At 34.3% G+C, this 21,631-nt stretch overlaps 1 protein-coding gene across 1 annotated transcript; it reads right to left on the bottom strand.

Annotated features, from left to right (window-relative positions):
- Positions 1-681: 681 nt before the first annotated feature.
- LOC129264911 (protein transport protein Sec23A-like) lies at positions 682-19,060 on the bottom strand. The gene is made up of 11 exons (XM_064101994.1): positions 18,804-19,060; positions 17,667-17,724; positions 16,399-16,485; positions 11,632-11,710; positions 10,876-11,033; positions 9,308-9,393; positions 8,564-8,708; positions 7,180-7,338; positions 5,632-5,747; positions 4,550-4,673; positions 682-3,221 (listed from the first exon to the last, which is right to left on the bottom strand). Exons 1-11 carry the CDS (start codon positions 19,019-19,021, stop codon positions 2,970-2,972), a joined length of 1,482 nt encoding a protein of 493 aa, XP_063958064.1. The 5' UTR covers positions 19,022-19,060; the 3' UTR covers positions 682-2,969.
- Between the last annotated feature and the right edge of the window lie 2,571 nt (positions 19,061-21,631).

The raw sequence follows: 21,631 nt of genomic DNA, 5'->3' as shown, positions 1-21,631 counted from the left end.
ATGGTTGAGCATTTAGACTAAAAAATAGAGATCAAGAAAATGATAGAAAATGACTCACAGAAACCAAGTCTCTTTTGCCTAAGAACACACTGCACATAAATATGCATGTAGAGGACTATACAAAATTTTACCAAAGATTTGAGTCAGGGTTTTTTTTTTTGTTCAGAATTGTAAATTCATGTGAAGAGCAATTCTTTGCCATTAAAACCAACAGTATATTTTTTTGAAATTCTTCCTATAATATCAACATAAATGACCCGTAAAACTTCCAGTATTCAGTTTCATAGTATTAGTTCTCTTGTGAAGTCCTAGTCATTGATTCTGAACAGCGATTGCGCAAGACTGGGAGATTGAGCATTTATTGCTTGTTTCCCCCTTCAGTTTCATGCTTTGTCTATCAACCACCAGCTGTCAAATATCCCACATGTAATTAAAGATCATGATAGGCACTCATTGAGTAAAGTCCTCTGTTAATAGGTAGTAAATTCTCCCCATAAAAGCTCAACTCTTCCAGTGTTCATTACATTGATTATTACTTCGTCGAGTAAGAAAGTATGGTGATGAAAATAATGCTAAAAAAGAATAATTATTTTTAATATAATTATTATATTATTATCATTATTGTTGTTGTTATTGTTGTTATAGTCATAACAATAAATGAGGATGGACTCTTTGCTTTTTGATAATCTGCATTATTTTTTTTTATTCCACTTCAGTATCTGTAAAAAGGTAAATCTGTACTGCAATACTAGTAAACAGAAAATAGATATATGTACATGTAGGTAGGGGTGTTTTCACAAACTAACATTTCTACACTAATGTAGCAGATTTTTATTTGATATCCTGCTTTTAAAATCATGAGATTTGTCAAAACTACAATCTCCCAACCGAACATTGAAACATGTGCAAACCCTGATTACTATGATCGATACAGTGATTTGATTGTTCTACAATACCAGCAAAGCATGGAAACAAATTTCCAGCTATACATCTACCGTATATAACGAGTAATCATAATAAAAAGAATAATAAATTCTACTTGTCTGGCGCCAAATCCATTTTGGAGAGTGCTCAAGGCGCTTTTAGAGAAATTTGAAAGGAATTGAATAAAAATGTATTCAGATTTTTTTTTAGTTTCAGAAATTAAACAACTTTCACTGTCTTCAGGAAGGCTGTTCCATAATTTTAATAGAGGATGAGTGGAAACTTTGGAGGTAATGAGAGAACTGCAAGTTGAGGAATGTACGGATCTTGAAGGGGTGTAGGTTTTAATGATTGAAATGAGAACTGCAGAAAAGAACCATAAATACAGTGGATAGTTGACAAATTATTTCAATACATTGTTTTACAGGGAGCCAGTGTAAGAATTGTAAAATGGGAGCAATGTGAGTGTGTCTGGTGGATAGGGAAACAATGCAAGTGGTAACATTTTAATGTTTCTGAAATTTGAATAACTGATTCTGGGGAGAGATTGTACAAAACAGTATACTACAATAATTCATTGCTCCATAACAAAGAGTTGGCGACACTATTTGAATCACATGAAAAGCAACATATTTTATTCTTCAAGAATCACAACTGCAATTTTCCTGCATGCTTTTTCAAAACAAGACACTGGGCTTTAGAACGTAAAATCTCATCTTAACACACAACACAGGTATTCTTAAAGGGATGGTCCAGGCTGAAAATATGTATATCTAAATAAATAAGAGTTAAATTCACAGAGCAAAATGCTGAAAATTTCATCAAAATCGGATAACAAATAACAAAGTTATTGAATTTAATAGTTTATCAATATTTTGTGAAAACAGTTATATGCACATTGTCATGAATATTCATTAGGTGGGCTGATGATATCACATCCACACTTTCCTTTTTGTTATGTTATTACAAGAAATCATATTTGTTTCATTTTTTCATACATGTGTAAATGATGTGTCTCCATTATGATGAAATAAGTTGCGGCAATAAATAACTATGCATTTTAATCAGTTGTCAATCCAATTGTTTTAGTTCTTGGGAGAAAAAAATTTGAATTAACCTAATTTCATATAATAGAATACAAAAGAACAAATGGGGAGATGACATCATCAGCCCACCTAATGAATATTCATGAACACATGCCTAGAACTGTTTCACCGGAGTAATGCAAATCTTTAAAATCCAAAAACTTTGTTATTTGTTATCTGATTTTGATCAAATTTTCAGCATTTTGCTCTGTGAATTTTACTCTATTTATTAAGATATAAATATCTGCAGCCTAGACCATCCCTTTAATCCACCTTCTTTTAATTTTATCCGACAGACACCATGATGAATAAAAAAAACAGCAATACTGATTTGACCATGAATCTCAAAACAACAAGAAATCAAATTTAGATTTCTGCCTAAAAATATCAACAAGCAGTAAAAAGAATGCGTCATAATTTATAATTCTAAAATATAACCTTTAGAATATGAGACTCTTAGGGGAATATCGCAGGAAGCATCACTATCAGACAAAATTCTAGGCATAAAGTATATTATGATGGACAAAAACAGACAATCTGAAAAAATCAATAACATTTTACATGGCAGAGTGCATTCAAGCTATCTAACAAAATATGACCTTTGATCCTAAGAACCCTCTAGACAACATCATCAACAAGAACACATATATGGGAATGTGGATGCATTTGACTTTATTCATCTCATTACATTAGTTCAAACATTTGCCAAGATACATGTATGTAAGATAAAAGCACAGTCGAGGCATTTACTAATTTTCACTAAACCTTATAGAAAATGGAACCATGAGGGCAGCATCAAAAGATGTTATACAACTGTTAGTGTTAATAAATCTAAACGTAAGCCATCAGGTAACAAGTTTGTAAAAGTGTAAATGATAAGTGACGCGTATGACGCAGCAGAATGTGACAGCGTCACAATGGAGGAAACTTTTTTTATCTTCCTGCAACTGAGACAATTATTTAACAAGACACATAGATAGAAATATAGTACAACAGCACACAAATAAATACCATGTGACAAAGTTTGATTTCATCACTCACCTGGTTGACTACCTCAAAGAAGAGTGCCACCGTGGTGTTTGGGTAGAGTCCACAGAACTTCCACTGGCAGGTTCCACCGGTTCCAATCTCTGTATCAGATACACAGGGACCCTTCACATCCATGGAGGAACACGGTCCGATGGCACCGGATACCTTGATCTCACGAGATGTCTGGTGACAGTATGAGGGAGGGAGGATGGGAAGACAAAGGATATGAGAGTATAGGCCAGATGAATGAAGGGTAAAAGGTGAAAAGGGCAGTCAACATAAGAAAAAAGAGGGAGAGAGTTGTATCATAACAAGAGTCATTGCCAGAGATGGTCATGGATAAAAGATAGAAAGAATGTTAGGTGGGTAGGTAAAAAAGAAAAATGGAAGAGGGAAGAGAAAATATATCATGGAAAGACACAGTCGAAAGGAGAAAGGGAGACAGTAAAAGATATGGATGGGAACATAGAATGGAGAAACAAAATGAAAGAGAATTAATCACAGTAAAACATAAGTAAATTTACACTTAAAAATAAAAAAATAATTGAATTGCAAGGATGCAAAGAAATTTTACATTTTACATGACTTGGGGCAACTAGAAAGACAAAGGGTATTTTCAGATATGTATTAGGCTCCCTTATAATAAATTCTAAAAATCTGTGACAAGACCAAAATGTCAAGAATAAAAAGACAAAAATGGAAGAGGTTTTCAGTGATTTATTTTTCAAACATTTCCCCCCCCCCTCTTTTGCACAAAGATTAAACGTAACCGCCCACATATTGATAAATTTATAAGGATTAAAGGTCTTTTATAAATAAAAATTACCTAATCGTGGTTGAAAATGAGTTAGGATTGATAGAGCTGTTCCCATATCTATTCAATCAACTTGATATACAAGAGTGGAATTAAAATTAAATCAAGTTAATCAATCAAATTAAAGCAAATATTTTTTGCCATGGTAATTGACATGGGGTACAAAGAAACTGATATTCACTTGTTTTGGGAAGATTTGTGGTTTGAGTATACTATCCCTTCTTCCCTTCAGGCTCCTTACAAACATTATGCATTATTTAAACAGAAGAAACACAAGGAGCGAACACTAAGCATCAGTTTTTAAAATGAACAAAGTACTTGAGTAGATCATTGTCTATTTGCCTTGCTCTTGAAAATTTAATGGCCAATATTTCATGCCTAGAAACTATACATTTCCCCCTTTTAACTGTCAATACATACAAACAAGAGAGGGCAGTATACATAATATATACTCAAAGCGATATTAACCCAGTGAGACAGAAGTGAGAATAGTCAACCCATTGTGTTTTTGATAAAGCAAATATCGGGCACTATTCAGCAAAAAAGAAAAAAATAAAGAAAAGATTGAAAAGTCATTTGATGGTTTTACTTTTCAAATAAGGGACATTCATCTTTTGTATTGTTAACCCTCTTTAGGCAATTATCCAAACACTTCCAAACAAATTTTGAATAATTAAGAAATTAAAATAAGCCTTACCTTCACTTCTAGTACTCCTCCAAATGCCATCTTGAATTCTTCTTTGGGGTCCTTGGAAAAGACACTCTGGAAAGTCTGCTTGAACAGTGATGTATCGAAGGAATCTCCCATCACCATGTGACCACTATAACATAAAATAATAAGAAGAATAATTCATATAGAGATCTATACCTATCTACTTTCACCATGTGTCAAATCCTGATACATTGTTGACCATCCAATGCTAAAACCTTCTATCCTACCCTTTTAAAAGTAATTCATCCTCCCCTATATCAATGCCACTTTCAGATTAATAAAATAATAATATGCAACATTTAGCGCTGCACTCTATTACCCCGGCTTTAGCCTGACTAGGAGCTCAAGCAATCAAGAAATCCTCCCTACCGGGTACCCATTTACTACACCTGGGTGGAAAGTGGCAAATGTAGATAGAAGCCTTGCCAAAGGACGCGAGTGCCATGGTGGGATTCCATCCCCAGACCTTGTGCTTCAAAGTCCAGAGAATTAGCAACTGAGCCACAACATATCTAAAAATTATATTCTTTATAATCTAACCATCCACCAAATCCTTCTCCTTTGCCATATCTGTCTCTGTCCTAATCAATCTATTCCAAGTTGTATTACCATGAACATTACCAGGTATAAGCTCATGCTATTCTTTCCAGCAACAAGTATATTCAAGGAATATATCCTGGGATGTGACTATTCACATGTAACACTTATTTGTTGGAGACGGTGGATGCAGCACATTGTGGATGTATAAATATCAACATTACTATTATTGTTATTATTAGTATGTTACTATGATTATTATGTATTTCTTGCTAAGGGAAATTGTAAACTTTTCATTTGTCTTTAATTTTACATTATGCATAATTGTTTTTGCCTCTTTTGTGGTATGTAAAGCATATGTAAAAAAAATAATAAGAAGAAAATGAATGAAATGAAATGAAATAAAATAACTCTTTCAGGTAAACATTTTAGTATTCTTTAAATTACATTCCTTTGTTTGGTATTTATTTGATGCAAAACTATCATATGCCAAATTACCCGACTATACATAAACAGTTATTGTCACTTACCCAGTCATATTACAGCAGTTCTTCATTTCATGTAGACCGGTTTGATCCAGATTGCAGGCATAGATGTCAATGGTATGGCCATTATTAGCAGCACGGGTGGCTAAGGAATCATAATGCTGTAAAGTCATGGGTAAATAAGAATGAAAATATGTCTTTGTTTACTTCGCAAAGTCAATTCTTCCACAGCAACCACCTGTCTAAAATGGTTCTATGAGAGTTGCTCCGGTGACAACTGCTTGGCTTTAAATTCCACACTAATCGAATATATAACTTCAACCCTGGATTAATAAACTATACCCTACCCTAACCCTCACACGGACCCTAAACCTAACATATAACCCTATTGCCACCCTAACTGTAGCCATCCATCTTTAGACAAAATAACGCCTGAAAAAATTGTTGCAGGAGCACATATCATGTTACCATCTACATGGTCTTTCATTCCTCGAATACAAGTTACATTTACAAATTACATTTACAAGTTACATTTGAATGTGGCTTAACGGGGCATAGACTGAATTAACCCAATTCATAACAACCACCCTTTTACAAAGACCAATTTCTTACATAGTTTGCTCTTCTTACATCTTAGCAATGTAGTATGTGAATGTATTCTTCTATATCATAAATAAAAAACTGCACAAACTGATTCAGAGGTTCTTAGAATGGTGACGATAAAGCCTGTATAAAGCTTTGGTAAAGGTCAATAATGTGAATTATACTGCATTTTTTTCCCATTAGAATTTAATTATGGCATTTTCTCCATCGTTTAAATTCAATCTAGCACCTTCTCTATGTAATGATTTTATTTTTCATTTAAAATAGCCGTTTGAGCACTTACTTTACAAATTTAATAATCATGGTGAGAGGATATGAGAGAGCTACTGACAAAGATTATATCCTGAAAGTTTCAGCCCATTCCATGCTTGTGAAGGTGTGTTTTATAAACTAACAAAAAATATGCAGCAATTTTATTTTGATCGAGCTTTGATCGGGCACCCGCTCAAATCAACTTTTAATGTAAAAATTGGTAAATAAATTCAATAAAACACATTGCTAGTTTATATCCTTCCCATCACACCCATTTTGGGGCATATACATACACAAAATCAAGTAATAAATTGGAATAGTGACATGCACTTATGGGGCAGATTTGCCATAACTAAAGAATGGTCCTACTGTCCCAAGACATAAATAATCACCTCTGATTGATACAAATCCATGAGCACAAACTTGTACACACACACACATGCCAGACCAAAACATTCCATGAGTGCTCTTTTCAGACAGGTATCTTGGTTACCTTCCTCTTGAACTCTATATCATGATCTAATGGATGTCTTTGAGCATGTCAACAACTACTATTCCAAGCCCCTGGGTGGGTGGCAACTCTTTTTTTTCTTCATCGTTTTATTTTATTTTCATCAAAAAATAACAACAACCCACAATTCTACATATAAACAAGCACAACACACACACACACAAATATATCCCTGGAGTTGTTCTAAAAGACTGGTTTGCCGACTTACTGTACCTCTTCCCTCTTACCTTGATCGCTTTCCTCATGAACTTGACATTGTCTTTCTCAATGTCATGATGTGATCTGATGGTTGTCTTGAGTTCATCACCGACTACCATTCCAGGCCCCTGGGTGGGTGGACCACCCATGAAGAGCATGATACGAGCACCATGGTTCAGGAACAAACACTGTAAAGAGATATACAAAGCATCACACATGATTGACCGATGCGTTTGAGTATAAGCCCCACAAGTGGGAGGTTGAGGGTTCAAAAACAAGCTCAGGTGAGTTCCATAAATCTGTTCATAATTTACATGCGACTTCACAAACAACTGGTAATCTTTTCTTGGGAACTTCACGTACACCACTACCAATGAAAATCTGGTGTGTATCATTTATCACAAGAAAGAATCACCAGTCGTTCATAAAGTCACTTGTAACTTATGAACAGCTTTATGAAACACCCACCAGGGTTGACGGATTGACAAATAGATACCTAAATTATCTATTGCATTCTCGTCGGGTACTCAGCATTGCATAAGGAGTGGGAGATATTAAACAGTAAAGCTAGCACAGGGTTAGCCCCCTAGAAAAGCTATTATGGCTTTAGGAAGCCACGTTTGGTGCCACCACGTGTGCCAAAATTTTAAGACCTAATTTGTATGAAAATCTGATTGTGGTGTAAATGTAAAAATGTTAAGCTACATGTACATTCTTCTTATTCTTTATACGAAAAAAAAACCTGGAAAATCACAATAATACAATTGAATCATATGTACTACTTTTCAACTTGGTTTCTTCATGACAACAGATAAATATATGCCTACATTGTAATAACTTCCAAGTCATAAGCCCAAATTTGGTTGCAAATGCTTACTCCCCTCTAAGGCAAACATATTGTCAATTTTACATGAAAAGGGTAATTCTCTTACAGACGTCTTTAGAGTTTATAGGCCTGCACTCCTTAAAATCATTTCATTTATGCAATTTTCCTTTTCAAGTTCAGGATATTGTGAAAAATATCTATGGTAGCTGAATTATCAGAAAATGGTGTCCAAAATGTCAAACTAAAGTTAAACATGATTTCCACCAATATTTACTATACTGCAGCACTTTTTTATACACGTTTCTTCCAAGGATTTTACTTTGCAGGACGATCAACAAAATTTGTTTATCTTTTCTTTTGTAAATCTGAAGGAGTATTTTTCAAAGGTAATTGCTCAAATGGCAGTATTACAGTGCTCTGTGACTGAAATGTAAAAGAAAAGCGCTAAGGGGTATTCCATGGACAGTTTTGTCGGTGATGTTGTTGATATTTCCTGAAAATTTGCTTTCAGCCAATCAGATGGTAGGACTTTCAACAGTTTAAAAACTCAATGTAAAAGGTTTCATGAAACTATTGGTCAGACTTACCTCCAGCAAGCCAACAGCAATGGAGAGTGCTACTCCAGTGGACCGAAGAGGGCGCTTTCCGGCATTGACAGGCCAAGGATCCCTTTGAAGCTCTCCTAACAAGTCTGTCAGGTTCATATCACATTTGTGAACAGGCTGAAGAAATCTATTGACAGAAAACGTTTACACTCATATGAGTAACATGCGTTATTTGAATTGTATTAAGTATGACCATAGAGATTTCAATTACTTTTTAATTTCACGATAATAAATATTCACAGATCACAGGCAAGGCAATCATTCTGCTTTCTATTGTAACATCACAGGCCTAGCCAGTAAACTATGATGCACATCCACCGTTCATTTTAATACATACTCACGCCTCAAAGACTACATTGCACTCCATGTCATAGCTTTCTCTTTGAAAAATAAACCATACATTTCATGGTGTATGTTTTTTTACATGGTGGAGGAAAAGTGCAGCAGCTTAATTGAAGTATTGACATGTGATTTGCATACACATTCATTCATTGCTTCTCCTTTGAGCCCAATTTACATTGATAAATATCAGGCCTATATGTACACCAGGGTTCAAATTCACATGGACTTTACATCGTAACAAATGTACAATTTCTATAACAAATTTACTATCAGCCTATCAGTTTGAAGAATTTCAGTAGATTTTAACTGTTATTTCAAATTTGTTATTGTAACAAGTTTAATGAAACAGACCCCAAGAATAATCAATAAACCGGTTATGTTTACTTGTTCATAGGTGGTTGCTGCTGTTGCTGCGGTTGCTGGTTACCCCTCTGAGCCTGTGCTGGTGTGCGTCCTATACCAAGCATGTCCTGTCAAAAAACACAAAGATTTGCATGTTACCTTTGAAAATTCTCATTTTTTCAGATAGGTACAATGTAATGCAAAACAAATCAAATTTGATACATAAGATTATTTCATATGGAAGAAAGAAAATACTAAACTAAACTAGAATGACCAGCAAAGGTTATCATTACAACTACAAAGACCTTCATTTAACCCTAAACTGACCGGGGGGGGGGGGGGTTGAATCAACCCCCCCCTCAACGTTTTCTGCGATCATTTCGCCGCGCGAATTTTTTTTACCGCGCCACTCACAGAGTTTATACTTTCAAGTCTCGCGCATCTTTTGAGACAAAATTTGCGACGCCTGGGTATGCGGTTCCGAAATTAGGCAACATTTTGTAAGTGCATGTCAGACCAAAAATTGTTCCAAAACGTGATTTTGTGTACAAAGTCAATGCAAATTGAGTTTTCTCATCTTATTCATGAAGATATGATTATTTTTGCTTTAAACAGCTGAAATCAATTGATTTTAGCATAATTATGCTTCAAAAAGGTTGTGCAAAAATCTGGTGAAAAAAAACAAAGAAAAACAAAAGGTTGAAAAACAAGGAAATACATAAGAAATTCATAAAACAATAAAATACATAAGAAATTGATTTCCAAACCGAAGTTTTTTTCAATTGCGATTGTTAAGAATGCTACAAAGAATATTTTTACCAAAAATTAGCATTCTAGGAGCTTTATTTAGTGAATTAGAGCAAAAAGTATGATTTATGCATAAATTAGCATAATTAATTCATATAAAATAAAATCTCATTATTTTGGAAAATATTACCATACAGCCTTGTAGATTACATCGCACACTACCAGCGTGCAAATTTTTGCGCCGCTCGCGCGATCAGCGTCCAAGATCTCGGGGGGGGGGGGGGTTGAATCAACCCGGCCACAGAACAGCCAAAAAAGCCCGGCCTAGTTAGGGTTAATCAATAGAACTATTGAATGTGCCATGTGCCATTAATAAGTCTACATGATTAATTTTGTTTCAAGTATGTAATTCAATTCATTTTCATTATTTTATGCATTGGGTATACCCCTATGTCACAACAAAATTCTATTTGGATATAAAATTATAGACAGGTAAAAAGTCAATCTTATTCACAAATCATAGAGTTCTTTTATAGTACAATGAAAGGAATGGGAAAACAGACAAATTTTCTTTCTTTTTGTATAGAAATTTCCAATGTCCTTTAAGCTTAACAAACGGAAGGCTTTACCTACAAAACAGTGATTTTCAGAAAAGTGTGATATTTGATAATACCCTACAAAGCACATTTACGATGTGGTCAAGTGTTATATCAAAAAAGATTTTTTGAATATGAAAATAGTTTATACAGACTTAGGGTTTCAAAAATCTGCAGATGCTATGGTGACTTACATCCATCTGTTTGTCAACACTTGAAATGCCCTTAGAAGTTAGAATTACATTTAACATTATCAAATCATCATACCTGTATCTGTTTGGCAGTAAGGTCCTTAGTACCCCTGAAGACATAGCTTTTAGAGCATCCATCACATCCCAGTTCATGGACCTGAACCATGCGACCAAACGTGATGAGACCAATCAAGGCATTAGGGGGCAGCAGACTCAGTGACATCTGAAGGGATTCTACATATCATTTTAAAAAAAGAGATTCATTGATGAAGACTAACACTGTCAATCACCACACCTAATCATAAATTGAAGACAAGAGCAATGTGTAAGATGGGCAACTATGTATTATCTCCTGAAAGCAAAGTCAGATAATAACATAATAAAAAACATATATCTCAACAATATTGAAATGGTCCTGCTCATTGAAAATGATTTTTCTTATGCCACGCTTAGGTGATAGCAGGAACACTGTGTTGAAACACTGTGACAAAATAATTTTGAGTATAGCCATTAACTGCAATGCTAGGCCATTATGATGTTGCTGTAGTGTTTTATATGCTTATTACACTTTCCTCTTTAATCACATTCCTAAATACCCAAATGTTAAGTTAGAGGTGTTAGAAAACATCAATTGCCAGTTTTAAAACTCTTAATTTAATTTCAAATCATTTTATTTTTTCTTATTTCCTGAGGGCTCTTCAATCTCAATGACATTGAAGGGATAAAGCGGAATAAGGACAACTGATGATATATTAAACAGTGATGATGACACATCAAATCATGAGTATTCATTAACTCCCTAATGACACATCAAAAAATGAATATTCATTACCTTTGAGAGCTTGCAAGTCCTCTTCTTCCATACAGGTGTCCAAAACCAACAGATAGATGAGAGGGGCAGAAGGAGCTCTCTGTAACAAAAAGAAGACCAAGTTTTAATTGAACTCATCAAAAAGGTACTCAATATATTTTCTAATTTTAGAAAAATTGGTACATGTTTACCAGAATTTGGGTGTGAAACAGAGAATAGATGGTACAGTATATTCCATAATTAATTTCAAAATTTAGATTTTTACATCATCGTATCGATAGCTAAATTTTCATCAAAAGCAGGGACAGCAACTTTCAGTAGTTTCATTGGCTAATTTCTATAAGAGTAGATGTTTACTTTGAAAAATTTGAAGAAAAAAAACAGGTTATTCAAGAATTTTATGTTTAGTCCTGGACACACATAACACAAAGCATATTAAATGCTTATAGGACTAATTTGAACATTGATTGCATTGCTGATTATGAGCAATCCATTGTATAAATCAATTGTACAATCAATCACTTTGCTTTGTCTTGAAGGGTCTTGACTTGAAGTAAAGGTTAATCCTTCTCAAGATGTAATGCCATATCAATTTCTTAGGTTTAATTTCACAGAATTCAGAATTAACCATTTCTCCCATTTCTAAGAGCATAAATATTGATAGATAAATTGAGAAAATGTCTTGTTGCATGGAGCAAGATCGAACAAAATTTCTAAAAGGTAATTCATGTTCTATTATAAATGATAAAGGATTCACATGTTATATATGAGGCGCCGAATGTACCAATATTATATAGAACAATTATTTGTTATATAATCATTATTTGTTAAATAATAACTATTATTTATATATAATTTACATTTTATTTGTAAATAACTACTATTATATAAAATATCATTTCTAATTATTTATATATAATTCCAAGTAATACTTCATTATTTGTAAATAATAATAGTTCGACATTCCATTATTTATAAATAATGATTATTTGTTTTTAATTATTTATAAATAATGATTATTTGTTTTTCATTATTTATAAATAATGATTATTTGTTTTTCATTATTTATAAATAATGATTATTTGTTTTTCATTATTTATATATAATGATTATTTGTTTTTCATTATTTACAAATAATGATTATTTGTTTTTCATTATTTATAAATAATGATTATTTGTTTTTCATTATTTATAAATAATGATTATTTGTTTTTCATTATTTACAAATAATGATTATTTGTTTTTCATTATTTATAAATAATGATTATTTGTTTTTCATTATTTATAAATAATTTGTTGAGTTTTCCATTATTTATAAATAATGATTATTTGTTAAATAATGAAAACGTCTACTTCATTATTTATAAATAATTTTTTCGAGTGCACCATTATTCTCATTATTTATAAATAATCATTATTTAATGTTCGAGTTTTCCATTATTTATAAATAAAGATTATTTGTTAAATAATGCCATTATTTATTAAATAATGCCATTATTTATTAAATAATGCCATTATTTATTAAATAATGGAAAACTCGCTATAACATGCAAATGTGGGACCGCCCATGATATGAATATTCATGATGCGATTTCCTTTTTCGTGATTTTTCTTCACAAATTTTTGTCCATTTCCTCTTCATAATGACATTTCTTGAAGCAATTTTCTAGGGATATGGTCTGATTGTAATATTCTTCATTTTCTATATAACTTCGTCTTCGTAGAAATATCAAAAAGTGTAATTTTATACGATTTTTCCTACAGTTCACAATCCCTATAGGCGCGCGTGTACGGTAGGGACAACCGGTGAATCGACGGAGTGCTCTTCATCGAAATACTACGTTGGTTGGTCCCCGGAAGTGGCGGGCGGAATTTAGCCCGAATCCTCGATGGAAGTCGATCAAGTGCATATGAGCTGAGAGAGTGAAATATCAGTGTACTTGTACAGGCCCTTCTACTTTTTATAAATATTTCTTGTTGCTTTTTTGGTTAAGTTAATTTTTCCTGGTGTAGAGATAAGTTTCAGTTCTAATAATGCACTTCAAATACATTTTGGAGTGTCTGTTTGAGGCGTTTGGGGCGATTTCACCCTGGCCCCAAAATGCTCGCAACGACAATACGGGGGCATGATGACCCCTAATTTTTTAAAAACTTATTTTTCTATTGAAAATTATCACAAAATTCACCAAAAGTGTGCACGAAAGCCTTCGTATTTCACTTTTAAAACTCCAAAAAGTGCCCAAATGACAAGCTTGGTCGCTTCGCTGTGTCGCTTTCAACTTGAGAACGTTTACGCGTCTGCTTCCCCCCCCCCCCTCCTCCGAAAGAAATTCTGTATACGGCCATGCTCTAAAGAGCCTGGCACATTGATTTATGTATACTTCATTTTCATTATTTTTATCTCATTATCATCATGGCCTTACGCAGAATTTTTTCCGGGGGGGGGGGGGGGGGCCGGGGTGGGGGGAGCAGGACGCGCGTAAACTTTCTCATAAAAATCTTGAGAAAGCGAAGCGACCAAGCTTGTCATTTGAGCTTGGTCGCGTCGCTGTCTCGCTTTCAAGATTTTTTTGAGAAACTTTACGCGCGTCCTAGCTGCCCCCCCCCCCCCCCCCGGTAAAAATTCTGTGTAAGGCCATGATGATAATGTGATAAACATTATGAAAATGAAAAGTACATATAAATCAATGTGCCATATGCTCTTTTGAGCATGGCCGTTCACAGAATTTCTTTCGGGGGGTGGGGGCAGACGCGTGTAAACGTTCTCAAGTTGAAAGCGAGACAGTGAAGCGACAAAGCTTGTCATTTGGGCTTGTTCCCGTGGCTGTCTCGCTTTCAAGATTTTTTTGAGAAAGTTTACGCGCGTCATGCTCCGGCCCCGGCCCCCCTGGAAAAAATTCTGCGTAAGGCCATGTTGATAATGAGATAAAAATAATGAAAATGAAAGTATACATAAATCAATGTGCCAGGCTCTTTAGAGCATGGCCATATACAGAATTTCTTTCGGAGGAGGGGGGCCGGGGGGGAGCAGACGCGTAAACGTTCTCAAGTTGAAAGCGACACAGCGAAGCGACCAAGCTTGTCATTTGGGCACTTTTTGGAGTTTTAAAAGTGAAATACGAAGGCTTTCGTGCACACTTTTGGTGAATTTTGTGATAATTTTCAATAGAAAAATAAGTTTTTAAAAAATTAGGGGTCATCATGCCCCCGTATTGTTGTTGCGAGCATTTTGGGGCCAGGGTGAAATCGCCCCAAACGCCTCAAACAGACACTCCAAAATGTATTTGAAGTGCATTATTAGAACTGAAACTTATCTCTACACCAGGAAAAATTAACTTAACCAAAAAAGCAACAAGAAATATTTATAAAAAGTAGAAGGGCCTGTACAAGTACACTGATATTTCACTCTCTCAGCTCATATGCACTTGATCGACTTCCATCGAGGATTCGGGCTAAATTCCGCCCGCCACTTCCGGGGACCAACCAACGTAGTATTTCGATGAAGAGCACTCCGTCGATTCACCGGTTGTCCCTACCGTACACGCGCGCCTATGGGGATTGTGAACTGTAGGAAAAATCGTATAAAATTACACTTTTTGATATTTCTACGAAGACGAAGTTATATAGAAAATGAAGAATATTACAATCAGACCATATCCCTAGAAAATTGCTTCAAGAAATGTCATTATGAAGAGGAAATGGACAAAAATTTGTGAAGAAAAATCACGAAAAAGGAAATCGCATCATGAATATTCATATCATGGGCGGTCCTACATTTGCATGTTATAGCGAGTTTTCCATTATTTAATAAATAATGGCATTATTTAATAAATAATGGCATTATTTAATAAATAATGGCATTATTTAACAAATAATCTTTATTTATAAATAATGGAAAACTCGAACATTAAATAATGATTATTTATAAATAATGAGAATAATGGTGCACTCGAAAAAATTATTTATAAATAATGAAGTAGACGTTTTCATTATTTAACAAATAATCATTATTTATAAATAATGGAAAACTCAACAAATTATTTATAAATAATGAAAAACAAATAATCATTATTTATAAATAATGAAAAACAAATAATCATTATTTGTAAATAATGAAAAACAAATAATCATTATTTATAAATAATGAAAAACAAATAATCATTATTTATAAATAATGAAAAACAAATAATCATTATTTATAAATAATGAAAAACAAATAATCATTATTTGTAAATAATGAAAAACAAATAATCATTATTTGTAAATAATGAAAAACAAATAATCATTATATATAAATAATGAAAAACAAATAATCATTATTTATAAATAATGAAAAACAAATAATCATTATTTATAAATAATGAAAAACAAATAATCATTATTTATAAATAATGAAAAACAAATAATCATTATTTATAAATAATGGAATGTCGAACTATTATTATTTACAAATAATGAAGTATTACTTGGAATTATATATAAATAATTAGAAATGATATTTTATATAATAGTACTTATTTACAAATAAAATGTAAATTATATATAAATAATAGTTATTATTTAATAAATAATGATTATATAACAAATAATTGTTCTATATAATATTGGTACATTCGGCGCCTCATAGTTATAGCAACAACAATATCAGAACACATTATTAAACCACTACCACCAACAAACAGTCTGATAACCTGACATTAATCGATTCTTGGTGCAAATTCAACAGAAATACATATAATTTACAACCCTCGAGACAATAAAAACGGTCTATAAAATCATGCAACTTACAGCAAGTGTGTATTCAATGGTCGTAAACTGGTTGATCAACTCTGCCGGCTGGTGTTGTTCAGATATACCTCTGTACTGGTTGGGAAACTATCATAAAGAAGGAAAGAGGGAGTGAAAGAGAGAGAGAGAGAGAGAGTAGACATGATATGACAATAGAATACTGGTCCATGTTTTCAGTGAAAAGTTAGAAATTTTATATTCAATTTCAGTTGAAGGTGTATCGCAAAGCTATACAAAGTACATTACAGTCAGCAGGATATGGCAATAGATTTATTAATCATTTTGATCCTACTACCTTTTAAGGTTCCATGACATTTGCTCCACTCTTAAATTCCACACACTAATCATATTACCAACTTCAACCCTGTGTTTAAAACTATACCTTACCCTAAACCTAAACCTAATATAAAATCCTATTGCAACCCTAACCCTAAATCTCAGACGAAATTAAGCCCGAAGCTATTGTCACAGAAGCAAATGTTGTGTTACCCCTATTAAAGGCCGTTTCTGGCCATTCTCACTGTTTGAACACATTCAAAAAGCAAAGTGTTTTTTTTTTACTCCACAACCTAATTGTGTGTACTTTCACACTTTGCAAATTTTCGGGAATAGGTTCTCATTATGGATCGCCAGTTGTTCTTCGAATTGTATTAATTCCATAAATATCTCTAAATAACAATCAAAAGAGACATCTTGACTCTAGATCTACATCAAAAGCATCATCTCATAAACTTTTATAATGAATGAATTTTATTTCTATTCCATTAATTGTAACCATCAAAACTGATAGAAAGTAAATCTCCTTTCATCTGCCAATGTGCTTTAGCATAATCATGGACCCTACCTCATGGTATAATCTGGAAACATGTTCCCTTTCATTATTCACCAATCAGAAAATTTTAGTTGAAAAATACAATGATGGTCATTCAAACCCAATTGCAAATCTGAGGGCCATTTCATAAAGCTGTTCGTAAGTTGTTAAGAGCGACTTTAAGAACGACTGGTGATCCTTTCTTGTGGTAGATCATGATATTCACCATTAAATGTTCATTGGTGTTTAGTTAGAGAAAGAAAGGTTCACCGTAAGAAAGGTTCACCAGTCATTCTGAAATCCAAGAATGATCTTAATAACCTGAAATCTTCCTAGACATACCAACAACTGATACATGCAAACTGAATTCCAATTATTATACGTTATGTTGACAGGAAAAACTTTTTTACTACGTTCCAAGCAATAAAATATGCATAAAGTTTAATCTTTGTTTTACCTGATTTCTTTGAAAACAAAAGTTGCAGTTCCATAACTTGGCTCTGTAGTCCACTTGGCTGTAAGAAAAGATTAATTTACATGTAGATTTTCTTATTGAATACAATACATAATTCTCATGGATGAACAGTATCATTTATTCTAAAAATCACTGTTAACACTACATGTACATTTACGTGTACTGTAAAATAATATTACTGTAAGAGATCACTTGCAGAGAAATACGATAATGGAAAGGAGAACATTTAAAGGTTTCTCCTTAAAACATGTCTGGAGTCTCTCAACTACATTGTGGAAATTGTAAATATGTAGATCTCATTATCCCATCGTTTAACAAATTGACTGAATCCTACTTCATAATTTTATATTGCTTCATCTATTAAATTGAGGAACATAAATTCTGGATTATAGAGTAAAGCATGTAAAGTTCAATGTAACCTGATCCCGACACCCCCCCCCCTCCTGTGGAAAAAAAACCTTCCAGAGGGGTATAAAGAGAAACTTGCGGAAAAGGGTGAGAAAAAATATATGCAGAATGGGATATAGGGAGGTAAAGTGATGAAAAACAGAAACCAAGAGAATAAGATAGGGAGAATGAGAGGAGAGAAAAAAAGTGGAGCTTATAAGAAAAATACTAGAAATGGAATGAAAAAAAAAATTACACCCGTTCGTCTGTGGACTGGATATATATGTGAACAAAAGAGAGGTACAAATATTACACTTATTCAACTTCTTACAAGTACAACTATCCTCCTGAGGGCAATAATTAAGCTAAATCTGTCTGGTGGCAGACATAACTTAATTGTAAATGGTGAGGGCAGGTTTTCCAATATTTGGAGTGTTTCAAATTTTTTTAACTGATTATTTTTTTTCTTCTCTATTTATTCCTGTTACTGAAATATGTAGAAATTGATAAACAATGGAGGAAAGCAAGTTTGACTGTTACCAACACGTTGCCAATTCATTAATTGCATTAACCATTTCTATTAAAAATTTAACAATGAAAATACTTATCATAAAAATAGGTACAGTATCATATATTTACTTTCAATTTTCTCTTCTATATTTCAAAAATTATTATTTATTAAGTCTCTGGATCAAAATATATTGGCCAATCCACAATGCATCCTTTACTTACCAAAATGGATTAAGTACGGCCCTACAAGTCGATCTGCTACAGAGGACTGGATCATACTGGATTGATGGTAAATCTAGTCTCTCCTTCAGAGGGGTGAAGAGAGCTGAGAGAGGCACCACCATTCTAGTAGCCTCCAGACGGCTTGATGGCCATACATTCCAGCTAAAACGAACACCATCCCTCGACTCATTCTGTGTTATGAAATCGTAATTCGCCATGGAGACTTTCTGTGGCTGGCTAAATCTGTGTAGCAAACAAACAGTGTACACAAATTAGAGATGTTGTTCAAATGTATTGAGCCCTCTAAATTTCGTCCATGTAAAATTTGAAAAGCCCCCCCCCCCCCAAAAAAAAAAGTCCTCACTTGTGTATGAAAGACATATTACTATTAACAAAATATATGCTGTGACTTTCAAAAGGGGGGCACAATAAACATTGTTATTGTGGCTCTCAAAGAGGGAGCAGATCCTTCCGCAAATTACCGGTATTATGGTTCCTAAACAAAATTCTTGGACAAACAATAATAATACCAATCTAATACTAGCGTGCGCAGGTAAGTTGACATTCGCATGTGTATGGTACGCAATGTGTTTTGACCAAGGCGGAAGTGGAACGCGAATTGCATTATGGACTGACATCATGAATAAATTTCCCCGAGTCCAATCTTGAGTGCATCTGCACCTGCGAATTAGCAGGATAATTCGTAAAATAGCGCGGTATTTTGCAAATAATCCCAAATTGAATTGGGATTGCAATCTCGAGATTAATCCTGCGAACTAGCGTGATAATTGCGTCTCCATTGCAAATAATATCGAGATTGTTCAGAGCGGGATAATTTGCCGGATCAGAAATAGCGCGCTAATTTGAAAACTCGGAATGGTGCAGACGGCCCTAGTGAGCTGAGACAAAATTTTGGGTGGAATAAATTACGCTTCTGTCGTTGGTGGTGTTTCTTTTGTTCTTTTGCAAAGCAAGTCTCCAATATGGGAGATTTGGGAGACAGAGTCTCCCATATTGGCCGTGCGCCTAATGTTAAATGCAGAAAACATGACATATTTCTATTCCGTGTAATAATTTCATGGAGCATATTAAGGCCACCGCACACCTTACGACCCCGGAGGGGCCACTTCCAGTGACGAGTGGATACCATGCACGGCCACGGGGTCTTGAAAAGCACCCTAAACACGTATTTTCCATATTCTTAAAATGCACCCCTTAACCAACGTTCTCGCCAGGTTCACTCTGATGCTTGGCGGTGCGAAGTGACGCAAGCCGCGCAGCGGCCTCGGTGCGTGCAAAGCATGCAGGGGGGGAGGGTTAGCGCTGGGAGGGAAGCGCGGTAGCTATCGAAAATATCAATATCGACGAGCTTAGATTGCTGCTAAATGCACCACATTTTATATCTATTCAATGCTTCTCCGGCCACACTGCTGTAACGGTTGCGCGAATTGCGATTGAAGCAGAAAGGCAATTACTGATAACTTAAAAAGGTCAACTTGTCTTGGGAAATGAATTGAAGTCAATATCATTTTATACTTACAGTTTTAGATTTATTCACATCGATGGCATCGATAAATTAACTCCATGCTTTCCAATGTTTAGATCGCTACATCCTTAGAAAGTGCGATTAATTTTGTGAATGCGTGTTGTTTCTTAATATGTCAATGACCGACTACATCTACGGACCGCATGCGTAGCCTTTTGAGCTTGCGCCGCGTCACGTCCTTACTAAATCCAAAGATTGTTCCGACTTTATACCTCGGTCACATTTGTTCTACGGCGGCGTACGGCGAGTCGGAAACAGCCGTTTTTAAAATTGTTGTACCAGCTGAATATAGGTGGTTTGAATAAAAATGAATAAAACGGCTGTTTTCGACTCGCCGTACGGCCGCCGTAGAGCAAATGTGACCGAGGTATTTGGAAGCCTCGGAAGTTTTCTTCCGAGGCTTCCAAATAATGGGCATCGGTATTCATGAGACGGGTCCCCAACTTATAAAATTTGCATGGTTTTTTGTTTTGTTTATTCGATACTCACTGAAACAACTCTCATAAGACTTCTGTTGATGATGTTTATACTAATAATATCCAATCAAGATTCTTTTATCACTGTCAATTATTGCTGTGTTCATTTGTATTGTTCGTTACTCACCTATAAAATAATGAATGTGCTCATCACGAGCGTGAGAAATATTTTTAGTCATTCATAATACTTTAATATTACGATTTTGTTGTTCTTAATTGCGATTTAAAATGTTTTGAAAGTACAGGTTAATTGACAGGAAAGCAGATTTCTATTTTTACATAATACATTATGTAGGCCTACAAATACAGCGTGTGTGAAAGAGGAAGAGGGGTGGGGTTGTAGGATGGTCGAAGGGAGAGAGCGATAGGGGAGGGGTCGTGGTGTGGACAATGACAAGGGGATGTTGAGATCGTGTGTGTGGGATTGGTGAAGAAGTCAATATTCGAAGCGAATACATTTTTATAGACGTGTATACTTCTACTGATGATGACGGCTGAATAATCTTTCTTTACATGTATATTTTGGTGAATTTAAATTTTTTAAATGTTTTCTTGCACCATGAGTGGGAAGATCGAGGTACGTGATTCAATAAATTGCATCACAATATCACTATAGGTTTAGTTGTAAATTTACAGAAATTCACGAACAGTTTATTAAAAATGAAAAAAGAGAAAGATCTTCTTAATTTTATAGCCCCCATCCAGCGTAAACAACATGAAGAATATTTGAGGTCACGAAATCAGCTGATCCGCACTCAAACAACAGGTTAACAGGTCACACACGTGGGACACATTCCAAGGGCGGG

The sequence above is a fragment of the Lytechinus pictus genome, chromosome 7 (genome assembly GCF_037042905.1).
Source record: "Lytechinus pictus isolate F3 Inbred chromosome 7, Lp3.0, whole genome shotgun sequence".
NCBI lineage: Eukaryota > Metazoa > Echinodermata > Echinoidea > Temnopleuroida > Toxopneustidae > Lytechinus > Lytechinus pictus.
This window is presented reverse-complemented; position numbering and strand designations above follow the sequence as displayed.